The following is a 12,479-nucleotide window of genomic DNA, read 5'->3' as shown; positions in this document are numbered from 1 at the left end:
TGTGAAAATACAGAAAAAGAACTCATCACCAAGTTTGATGATTTTTTTGTACAAGCATGTTACATTAGTTTAATTTGCACATCATCATCAGTGTAGTGAAACCTTTAAAAATAAAAAGTACTGTTTAATGATTGCTATGCACTCACTGCTTCACAGCAAATCATCATATGGTGCCTATGAAGAAAATATAACTGGAAATACTATCAAAACTGTTTACTCTACTTCTGATCGGTAAGTACACATTAATAACATTGTAGAGTATCAAAGGACACAGACATTTTGCATAAGTGTTCAAGTGTTCAGACAAAAGAGAGCAGCGGAAGTCACCATTAGGCTCGTCAGACAGTTTTTCATACAGCGCTCCCTGTCAGGGGGATCTTGCCATCAAATCATTACCACAGTTCAGCAGCCTAATATTATGTTAGGCTTGTCACAGCTGACATTTTAAAATACCTGTAGAAACAATAGCCAATGCCTTAAGTGATAGAGTTGGCTTTGTGATTCTGTACCTGGGACAGCTGCTTACTCTGCAAAATTTCCTTCCTTTGTGAGAATGGTCTCTGTAATGACCAACTTCATGTACAGATGTGGAAGAATAGGTTCACATGACAATGCTGTTAAAAACTCTGTGTTTTCACACCAGTTAAGATATTCCCAAATACAAGAAGGATATTTGCTCAATCAGTAATATCTTACCTAAGGAAAAAAAAAAAAATTAAATGTGCCCACTATTTTCAGTTTAGATAATTTGGACATTCCCATTACTTGGAAATACCAAATCAGAAAAACTTGTATCTTTTCCAACGTAAGTATAAGGAACTCTGGGAATGATTAAAAATTAGTACAATGGTTTATCACTGAGTGGAAAGGAGCAAGACCGGTTGATTTTGTAGTGCAAAACCAACACCAACAGTTGTATCGAGACAAACTATAGATCGAGGTCACAAAAGAATGCAAAAAGAGCTGAGAAAATTTTTAAAAATATTATTGCTATGAATATCAGGTAGGCTGTTCTATACATGTGTTCACTATAACTGCCATGAAGGTAGGATTTCTGTCTGCAGTGCAAAAAATTAAAAATGTTTTCAGGCACTTATGCAACATAGAGGAGAATTCTATATCAGACTGATCAAATGATGGCAGTTTAAATTCAACTACCAATTTACTTTTGTGATTAAAATATTAAAATCATTACCCTCCATTTCATCCCCATTTAGTATACATGCTCCCAGACATTCAGCAGCTTAATACAGTCTCATTACTGTTTGAAATCATTCAGTTCACCAAAGAAGACCATTCTTTCTATCAAGGTTTTTTTGCTACTTAACAATTATGCTTAGCAATTTGCCAGTCACAGGAGCATGTATATTCCACCCGTCAGCTAGAATGGAGGGAATATACACATGAGATTTTTCCATTTATGGCCATTGTATAGTATACACATCTTTCCCACGTACTGCACTAAGTTTATCAATTTTCTCCTTGAGATTTCAGTGGTAGCTCTTTTTCTGACAGCTGATGTTATATTATATACACAGGAGTATAATTGGAAAAGATATATGTACATACTGCAGGAAGCCCTTGGGCATAGATGCCAAAATGATCTTAGATGCCTTGCAAATCTGCTGTCATTCGACTTGCTTCAAGGTAAGAAGATTTCACCTGCTACTTAGAAATATAACTTGAATGTAATACCTGCATTATATTACACATATAATAAGAGAATATTTAGGCCTAATGCCTTCTCCACCTGGGAGAAGAGGAAGGCTTGCAAACTGGAGGAGAAGATTAATGTAGGAAATACTAGTCTCTCTCTCTCACCCCTGTGCAATCTCTTCCTCTTTCTCTCCATCTCTCTCTCTCCCTCTTCCTCTACTCTCCCTCTCCCTGCCTCTCCTTCTCTCTGTTCTCTTGCAAGCACAAGGAGGATAAAGGATGCAGTGGAACATACCCTGAATGCCCTATACATTTATAAGCCGTCAGTTACACACACTTCCAGTCTGATATAGTAAATTTTATCCTACTCGCACTTTGTTCATATTGTAAATTTTTTTCTACTTCTTTTTTTATGAAGTTTTGTAGATGTTCTTGATTGAGTAACATCTGAAATCATGGCTTGTGGAGAAGCCACACTCAAAGGCATCAGTAAGAGGTATTACGAATAAGCAATAGAGGTGAAATCATTTTGCCCACTAGGGTCAAAGAATTGGTTAAAATGTGGGTCTTACGGATAGTTTCTGCTGTAGGATAAAATTGGATATGTCTTTGCTTCAGTCCTATTGATTAAAAATTATGTAAAAGTATTTTTTCCTGTTTTCAATAAGAATGAAATCACAGAAGAATATTTTTTTTTGCTTGTCATTCCAAAGCCTAAGCCTCAGCCTAAAATTCACTCTTAATTTTTTCTCAGGGTACGCCTACCAGCGCTCAGCCCTGTGGTCTGTTTTGCTTCTGCCTCATTTGTCTTAATTCTGCTTGCATTTCCACACAGAGTTTGTTGTTCTAACAAACAATACTCGGCAAAATCACCACATTAGCATAGCTCATTTTTCTGCCCAGTCTTGTGTAGCTTTTGTTTCTACTTCTGACAGCAGTTCTTTTACCTTGTTATTGCATGAAAAGTAACCCAAACCAGAATACAGCAGTAAGGTTGTACTTAACATGTATGAAGTTACATATGCTTTTTGTCTCATATGGACTTTTGGAGCTCTTTGAGCACTTGAAATGCAATTTCTTCCATTGTAATTACTATGTAATACTTCCTCAAGTCTATTATAGCAAGTAAATACAAACTCTGGTTTGCTTCCATTCTTTTTGATGGATCAACCCACATAAAGAGGAATGGGCTTTTTATGCAGTTAGGAGTATTAACATGTTGGTATTGGCTGAATTATCTGTTAAATATTTAAGCTTATTTTTTAAATTATATTCTTTTTTCTACCTATTCCCAAGTGGGGACCTGTCTGACCAGCAAAATTCAGCTTAAGTTTTGTGTAACTATACATTTATAAAAGCATTGGCAAAAATTAAACAACTAATGTAAGTCTGTGGTTCATGCTTGGGGTTATGTATTTAGCTAAGTAGTGCAATTTCTCATCATTAATATTCATGTAGCTCCTTACAAATACCCTGTATCCATTAGAGATTTGCATGTAACTGACAGCAATATAAGGTCTTTGTTTCCTCGTAAAGGTATATAGCAAAAGTTCAGTGAGTAAATAATCCAAACTGTAGGGGGTTTTTATGTGTATAAAAATGCTAGCTAACCTTGGTGATTAAAGCTTTGAAAACATGCCCATCCTTTTGCTGATGTATACAAGGAAACATAAAATAAATTGAGAGAGCAGACTGTTTTAATAGTACCTCAACACTAACAGCTTATATAAAAAAGATATAGAAAAAACAAATTTCTGTAAAACATTTGGGGAAGTTCTCTAGTACTCTAACATGTTATACTAATCAAAACTGATTGCTCAGTTTCAATTTCATACTGGCTCTAATGAACATGTATAACATAAGACAAGTGTATATTGTCTGGATCCTGAATCTAATAGTTCACAGTGTCTGTAAGTCCATGGTGTTGGCATCACACAATTTCTTTATTCATTTAGCTGCAAAGGGATGTTCTGGGTAAGACTGTTAATTTTTAGTTTTAATACTTTCAGTCCAAATTTATCTGAATAGACAGTCATTGTGAAAATTATGAAAAGGCTTACAGCCCTTCTGGGATGGCTGGCAATTTGGTTACTGAATTGCACTGTAAAAGTAATGCTGATTTTCACTCATCAGAGGATAAAATAGCCAAAGAAACCAGAGTTTGCCATTCTTTTATTAGGTTGGGAAAAAAGGCGTGATTCTGGTTTATAGATGGAATTACTTTGCTCCTTGATCCACTGTAGGCTTTCCTTGTGATCTTGGGAAGTCAGCCTCTGTGTATCTGTGTATTTTCATATGTGAAACATGGGTGATGCCTCTCTATCTCAAGAGTTAGCTTTCTGAAAAATTTGTGAAAGCAATGTCCAGATTCTGCAATAATGGGAGATATATTTAATGGTCAAGATAAAGTATCATAAAACATTCTGGAATAAGCAGGTTTAACTTTTTTAAGATCTACTCTGAGTTGGATGATTAAATCTGATCATGCTTCCTTTACTCAATGAAGAAACAAAACGATCTCAAAAGGGTGATTCGTCTTATTTTAGAATAAATTTCTAAGCTAAGACAGAGAAATTACCCTTTGGAAATGTCTGGGGGAGGGAAGTGGTTGGTGAGTATAAAGAGAACTTAAGAAACCATTACAGACTTAGATACCTGATTTTTAGATGTCTGAAGGTGAGATATTCCGATGTCTAATTTAATGTTAATGAAAACTACTCTTTCAGAGTTCAGATTTGATGATATTGCAGTATTCATAACCCCTATTCTGGTCTGGTGGTGCTAATGAAGGGTTTTGTTTTAATTTTTCTTGTTACTTTTACTTGTGTGTTGAAGTGTGAAGTATGCAAAAGACCACTGGAAGATCTGAAAGCAGGAGACAGCATTTGGATTTACAGACAAACTGTGCATTGTGAGCCTTGCTATTCCAAAGTTAAAGGTAAGATGCAAGATGTATTATATTAAACATAAGAAAACCAATGTAGAGAACTACATTCAAATAACTTTGATATATTACAACACAGTTACTGCTTTTGCTCATTTCTGTGTACCTAAACCTTTTCAAAGTATTTCATTCAGTAAGACTGGGTTGCTTAGGATGATATCCAAGCCCAGGCTCCAGACACAGAAATTATTCTGTACCTGTGAGGGAGATCTTTTAAGGTCTCATTGTAATCTGTAGAGTCCTGCTTGTGCAGTCAGTGGAGACGCCTACAGTGAGGCAATGGCATCTTGCCCTGAACATCACTAGAACAAATTGCAAGGCCATCTGAGAATCACTTTGTTCTATTGAAATGAATAAGCCAGACCTAAGAGGTATTTTCACCTAATGTAGTCATTCTAACCAATAAAGAGAAGATACAAAATCTATTAAATCATAATGAAAATATACTGTTATTACTATGCTTACCTTTGTGAGGAGCATAGTAATTAAACAAATGTGCAAGGCAGTGAAGAATGAAGCGTGTTTTATTAATTTTTCTAGAAGTTGCTGGATTTTAAGTCTTCTCTGTTTACGGCAATTATTAATTCATAATACTATAAATCAGCACCTGTGTACCAAATAAAGACAAATGGAAACCTAGGTTAAATGTTCTGATAAGCCGATGTTCACCTATGTACTACTTCTGAGAAAAGATCATGCTACCTAAAATTATATTAATCAATTTGTTTTGTTAGAATACTTTGTGCTATTATGCCATTGCAAAATTTGATGGGAAGAATTTATTTTACAAATAATCAGATTATAAAATTAATAAGGCATTGTGACAGTTATAAAACTGTAGAAAGACATACCAAGCATTATAAATTGACATATCCTATTTCAGCAAATGACAAGATGGGACAGTCAAACTTCAGTAGATTTTCTAAAAAAAATCAATTGCTCTAAAGTTTCTTTGTGTGGTGTTTAGAGAATACTGATTTTCTCGGCATTTCTGATCAATCTTTTCTCTCTTGCAGAAAAATGGATCTACTAATTTTGACATACAGAAAGCATGATAAAGAAGCTCCACTAGTGTTTAGTTAAGTGTATTGGCCTATTAAGTCAAACCACTATGGAAAATGTTTTGTTTTTATTTCTAGGAACAAAAACTCTAAATGCAGACCTACTGCATGGTTCTCAAAGGAATTAATTCCATAAGAATTTAGATGCCTTTTCATACACACAGTCCAGGAAGCAAACCAAGATATTGTTCGGTATATTCATCAGATCTGTGAAACTGCTAAACTGTGTGTAAAACTAATGATAATTTATTGAAATTTTCTGAACAGCAGGACATACCTACACATATGTTTTGAAGGGGCTGTATTGTCTTTACTGAAACCACATCTCCTCAGATATAAAGTTCTGTTATCTTTATATAGCATGAATGGGATTAATCTCATCAAAGACTAGTCATTTACAAGTCAGTTATTCAGTTTAAACTACTGTTTTCATATAGAGTGAGGTGTGTTCACTCCGTACCTTTGAGGAGAGACATCAATCTCCAGAACATTCTTCCCAAGTAACTTAAATGATCACTCTAAGATGTAACAAATCATCTTTGGAAAATGCATCTCTATTACTGCAGAAGGATTCTAAATAAAAATTGTTAGAGGGTTTAAATTAGAAGTGTCCCACTCCATGTTTGTAATTCTGGTAACTATTGCATTAGCATTTTTTTTTAAGAAGCGCACACTTAATAGTTGCCATGAAATCCTGAAATACATACTTTGCATGACATTATGTTGTTTTATCTTTCATACTTTATTAAGCTATCTAAACACCTTGGATGAATTAATCTTGCCTAAATTTAAACACCTACAGTGTAGACATCTACTTTTAAGTTACTTATCTATTCTGTCTTTATAGTCATATAGAGAAGTAGATATTTTTAGGAAGTGATTCAATTGGTCACATTGCAAACATCTATTTCACCGTGAGGTTAACCATGCTCTGAATGTACGTCTCACTTTCCATGGTTTGCAAAGGAAGCTGGACTGAATAGTTCACATTTTTAGACATCTATATTAGGCCAGATAAAATCCTTCCTTTTAGACTACAGTGAAAGCATTTTTTTTTCCTTTTGGACAGCATATGTGTATTAAAGTACAAAACTGAAAGAAGAGTCCATGCTTTGTTACAATATGTTTCCACAACACTCAATAGTTATCTGCCTTATTTGCCTAAAATAATAAATACTTCAGTGGTTTACTGGACAAAGGTGTTGACTACTAGCATCTGCCTTGAGATGTTTTAGATCATGGTTATTCAGAATGGATTTTTCTCCCTTACCCCTAAGCTGAAAAGGACTTCTTGGATATGATCATGGCAGAGTTAGAGTGCTCAGAGGCTGCTGGGCCTGAGCAAAAGCTTAGAAGGGTGAAAAGGGCCAAAGCCATAGGTTAATGTTAGACTGTTGAATGGCTGTCCCAGCCAAACTTTCTCTCCTCGTCTGCACATTCAGTAGTGGAGACAGGACGTATGGATGCCTGTGTAATTTAAACCATTGGGCCTGCAGCTGAATAACGATGTAATCTGTCTTGCCTGGCTTAAAGGATGTTCAGACTGATATGCAAAGGAGCCATGAAAGAGTAAATAGTTTGTTTTGTTATTTTTATGAAAATTTCTTATGAGTTAGTGGCAGTAGCTTTAATAAACCTCTTATAAATATTTTTTCTGGTCTGTGTCTGTTGCTATTGATGACATATTCTAGTTAAACTATACTCAATATTACCCTGTGCTGCACCAGGAAACAACGAAACTTGCACAACAGGTGGAGAAAATTAGTGGCAAAGCTTTAATGTTGGGGTCACAAATTTGGTCCTGTTTGGAGACCAACAGTTATTGCTAAGGCTCAGTTACAACAGAAGATATAGATATTCATTTGAGCCAGCACATTAGAATCCAGGACTTCTTAATGTTTGAGAGGATGCAAGATTTTAGTTCACTCCATTAGAGACCAGGAGTAAACTCTGGATCCAAATATCTGCTACTTGAATGCTCACTGACAGAGAATTAGCAATAAGAAACAATAAATAATAATTCTGTGCTCATTAATTCATCCTTGCTGAACAGCCCTGGTAATTTTGCCATGTGGTTTTTTGTTATTTTTTATTATATGTTGTAAGTTTGCTGAAAAGAAACACCGGTTTTGTGATGCTTGATATTTACCATATAAAAGCCTGGATGGCAGTACTCATTAAAAAAAATCATATTAACATCTCAATACTAATGTATCAAAACTTAATTGTTTTTTGTCCTTTTTGCATATCATTAGCATGTGGTGTTTTATTTCTCTTTGACTAGTGCTTCCATGAAACAATCCAAATGAACAGTTTGCTGGCAGCTGTTTTAATGAACGCGTTCTTCAATAATGCATTAAATTAGACTGAAAAGCTGTATTGAGAGATGATGGACTAAATTATGTGGGGTTTTGTGATTCATCAGGCCCATTTTCTCAGTGTGTAATGGATACTTTATTTTACAAAACCAGGGCATAGCTCTACAGGGGGGAGAATCAAGCAATAAGAGGAAAGGAGTGAAATAATGCATATAACACATATTGATGCATTTAAATATGTAGATGGCTTCAAAGCTTGTCACAAGAACCATTTTGCTGTATTAATATATTCCGTTGATTCCTGTGTAGGTTCTTACAGAATGCTCAGTCTGAGCATCCCGTCCCTAGCAGTGCTTACCGTAAGGCGACAAATATCTGTAACATTGTCCTCCCATCCTCTTCCTCTTGTAATAAACATCGCTGGGAGTTTGACAAGACATGCTCTCTGTTACTTTGTAGAGCCTCCTTAGCTAGGCTTGTAACGAACTGGTCAACATCAAAGGGGCCTTGCTTTTATTCAGTAGGTCAGCTCCATTCCTTGCTCTTCGGTACGGAGATGAGTGTTGTATTGGGATAGCTTCATGTGTTCAGATTATTTTCTCAGAATGTATACAGGTCAGAACTCTGCTACCCCTCTTGCCTTCCTTGATATTTTAATATAATCCTGTTGTTTATAATGAAAAGTATCCACTTTCCTGGTTGGTTTTGCTTTCTGATCATACTTGCATGTTGCTCACTGTAGCTACTCTGTTACACCAGGAGGTAGTTTCAGCTTCCAGTGAAGTTGGTGTCAGACTGCGAGGGAGAAATGTAGCCTCCTTTACTGCTGCACCAAAACACCTCGTTTTTCTTCACAGCAGCATAACAGCAGAGACACCCTTCATTCCATAAAGACAAAGGATAAAGACACTTCATACTCAAGTAGATTTGGTGGGCCAAAGTCTGAAATTGTTGACCAAAATAGCTCTGTTTAGCTGCTTATGGGTGCAGAATCACTGAGGTCTTAAACTCATATTTCCTTCTTCGACTTCAAAGGCCTACTGTGCTGTTATGCACTTTGCCTGATCTGAGCAACCCAGCTCTAATCTCCTGCAACAGTAAAACTGGGACTTAGAAACATTCCTTGCATTTCAGGGAGAAGAATCTGCAGATATTCTCAAAATGTGTTTGTCACACACTGCTGACATCAGACCCCCTAAAATTTTCCTGATAACTACTGCCTTTTAAAATCATGGAGATGGTGTTCTCCTCTTTGAACAGATCACTGGCCCAGAAAGTGGGATGGCCAAGTTCAATTTCTCCCTCAATGTACCTAAGTTTTAACCAAGTAGAACAACACGGTGGAACAGGCTCATCTGAAAGAGTTGTCCCCATTAACGTTCTTGCCATGTTCCCTGACCGGTGCAGAGTGGGTCCTTACGGCTCACGGACCGCAGGATAGCTGCACTGCCTGCACACTCACTATCGATGCGCTTCGGGAATGACCGCTGAATAGAAAATATAAAGACAGTCCCAGGAGCAAAGATCAGATCCTGGAATTTCTCCATCTCATCTGAGTGGTCTAATTCATAACTAAAAGCAGTCTGAATGATTCTCTGATTATCTCTGTTAGTGCTGTGATCCTTTCTAGCAACATTAAAGGGGTTGTTTGCACTTAGATTTGTCTGGAGCAGGATGGTGAGGGAGAGGAAGTTTGGGCTTTTTTTACCTAAGAGTACTAGAAATGTCTTCATATGATGATCTCTTCTAAGCCTTAGTATCTTCTTTGCCTTTCTAGTCTCTGAGCTCTTTTGGACAGGGACTAACTCCCTGTGTCTGTGCAGTGCCCAGCATTAGGAGTGGCCTCTGGGTGGTACTGCTGCACCTGTGTAAGTGGCTCAAGGAAAAAAATCAGATTTCACCTCCTTTTCCAAGCAAGCTACTTGTAAATTTACTGTTTTCATGGAGTTTTTATAGCTGTGTCAGTTATAAATTGACAGCTATGGTCTCATAGCCTGTGCCAAGATTTAAAATGGGTTGGTTTTGTCCTGTTAGAGTCAATATCTGAGTATAATCATGCCAAAAGCGCTTGTCTGAGTCTTGGCATTGTTGTGCAGTCATCAGACATCTGTTCAGGGAGCTTAGACAGCTATTGTGGTCAAAACAATCGGCAGCCAACATTTTAAAACTACCTACTCGGGGGGAAAAAAAAGTAAACAGAATCATTTCTGCAAAGAAAATACCAAGTTTTTCTGGCATTCAAGCCATTTTTCCTAATAGGGGAAAAAAATAGTGTTCACATGTCAAAATACCCAAAAGTAGCTGAAAAAAGAGAAAAGCTTAAGAAAAAGATGAAAGCATTAAAAGCATTATGCAAAGAAGCCAATTAAGGACAAGTAGAATCAGTGATTTTAAAAACCAGAGATAGGAATTTAAAAAGTAATAGTGTTGCCATAAATAATGGTGCCATTGAAATCAATAGTCAAACTTGACTGTAAGACGAATGCTCCAGAAAATGTTGGTCTAGCTTCATATCTTCTGGTTTCTCTAGGGAGTTTCCACCCACGTAACTTTAAAATACATTATCCCTGTGTGTAGTCCAAATCTTGGCATTAGAAATGGGAATCCAGCTAGCCATACTTGTAACATTATAATCTCAAACAGCCAAATATTTAAAATACTAATATCTGGAAAATCTACAAAAGTATACGATTGATAACGCATTTGAACATTGCTTTTATCCTTTTACCAAAGTAACAGATAAATAAAAGTAAAGCCTTTTGTAGTAAAATACCAGTTCTCTCATAACAAAATTCTCCATGGGAGCAAGCGTACCAGTTCTGACATGAATGACATCTGTGGAAAGCTGGAGGAGGAAAACAGGGAAGGAACAGTATTTTTTCTGCCTCTTCCACTCTAGTGTGAGACATCCCAGGTAGTCAGAGGACAGCACCTACTTTGAGAACTCTGGTTTCCAGTTTTTAACTCAGAAATCACCAGGACTGTTTAAACAGTCCCCTGCCTTCTAATTCTGAATCAGGATCTCCTCAGTAGGAACATAAATGAAACAGGGGAATGGAGGTAGGAGGGATTTTGCTTCTCATAGAGAAATTGGAACAAACACAAGGAAAAGATCTAGCTAAGAATATGCTCGTTTTTGTAATACCACAGTTAATATGTCCTTCATCAATCCAGTGAGTGTACTCAATAAATGCTTTTGCCGCACCACATTTCTTCTATTTCCAAACTGTCCCAGAAAGGGCTGATTACACAGCAGCTCTCCTCCAGCCTCGGAGGTGTGTCTGACACCGGCTGTACCCCTGCAGAATGGACAACAGGGACCTGGAGCCAGAAAGACTGATCAATCCATCACCGCCCAGACCCGGGAGGTTTTCATGGCAAAGGTTTTCATGATGGTCTAATGATCTGTTGCAGGAAAGATCTCAAGTACTCTGCAAGTTATATAGTATATGGAAGAAAGGGTCTGGAAAACAAGTTTGGATTTAGGTTTTCTAACTGTACCTAAATTCATCTCTAGGTATCTTTGCCATTTATTGGATCTTTTGTGATTGAGTGTGTTACTGATAGTGCAAGGACAGGTTTTCGCGTGCTAGGCTTTTTTTTTTTTTTTAGATCCCATCTGATGGGAAAAAAGAAACCATAAAAATAAATTACATGGGCATTTCTGGACATTCAGCAAAGATTTCTGCTTGATCAAACTGAACTTGGATAAAAGTTCAGGTACTTATTTTTTGAAACCATTCCCCAGCTGAATTTAACACACCCACTTTGACAGAAGAAAAACCTTCCAAGCAACTGCAAACTTTCCATGCTCTTTTGATATTCATACAACCATGGTATCAGTGCTGTTCAGATGTGCCTTCTCAAAAAACATATTTACTGCTGGACTGAGGGGTTTTTGCAATATTTAATTTTTCCTAGATATGTCACATAACTAATGGTAAGCATATTTCTGTTTAGTTTTTTAACATGGTAACTTCTAAACCATTTTACAGTATCATAAACCATTCAGCCTGTTGGCCTATACTTGCTAAAATTTTGCAAACTGTAAAAAATCACTTTAGTTATCCATATGATGGAGTTGGTAACATCGATAGTAATTTTTTTCCACTTTATTGCAAAGTTGCAGAATTTCTTGAATCTGTTTCTCCAACTATATGCAGATAGATAAAATTAAAGGTGACAGAACATGGAAAAAAAAGGGGAAAAAAAAAAAAAAGACCAGAATTAGTTGAACCCTCCAGTATATGAATGTCATCATGAAATAAAGTATTTTTCCCATGTCAACGGTCACTGTTCCCTGAAGACAAATCAAGCTGAAATTGGGATTCTTGGCAAAATGTGTTTCATGGATTTTTAGTCTCCTGGAGAGAAGCTGTACTTCTGTCATTATGTTCTTCAGCATTTCACACTCAAACAGCCTATCGGCTATTTCAAAACCTTTAACATTATCAGCTCATTTATTAACGATCTTGAACTCCACGTCTCCCCCTCTGCCTT

At 36.6% G+C, this 12,479-nt stretch overlaps 1 protein-coding gene across 3 annotated transcripts in view; it reads left to right on the top strand.

Annotated features, from left to right (window-relative positions):
• SCEL (sciellin) overlaps positions 1–7,706 on the top strand; it is a 53,113-nt gene extending 45,407 nt beyond the window's left edge. For 2 of the 3 annotated variants that reach the window (XM_054828491.1, XM_054828498.1), the window contains exons 15-18: positions 157–231; positions 1,539–1,647; positions 4,492–4,594; positions 5,617–7,706. In XM_054828491.1, coding sequence (XP_054684466.1) covers positions 157–231; positions 1,539–1,647; positions 4,492–4,594; positions 5,617–5,633 — 304 coding nt within the window. In that variant the 3' untranslated portion in view covers positions 5,634–7,706. The remainder of the gene's footprint in view (positions 1–156; positions 232–1,538; positions 1,648–4,491; positions 4,595–5,616) is intronic. The other variant, XR_008577459.1, reaches the window with a different exon arrangement.
• The last annotated feature ends 4,773 nt before the right edge of the window (positions 7,707–12,479 follow it).

This window comes from Grus americana, chromosome 1 (assembly GCF_028858705.1).
Source record: "Grus americana isolate bGruAme1 chromosome 1, bGruAme1.mat, whole genome shotgun sequence".
NCBI lineage: Eukaryota > Metazoa > Chordata > Aves > Gruiformes > Gruidae > Grus > Grus americana.
Note: the sequence above shows the minus strand (reverse complement) of the source record. Positions and strands in the feature narration are given on the sequence as shown.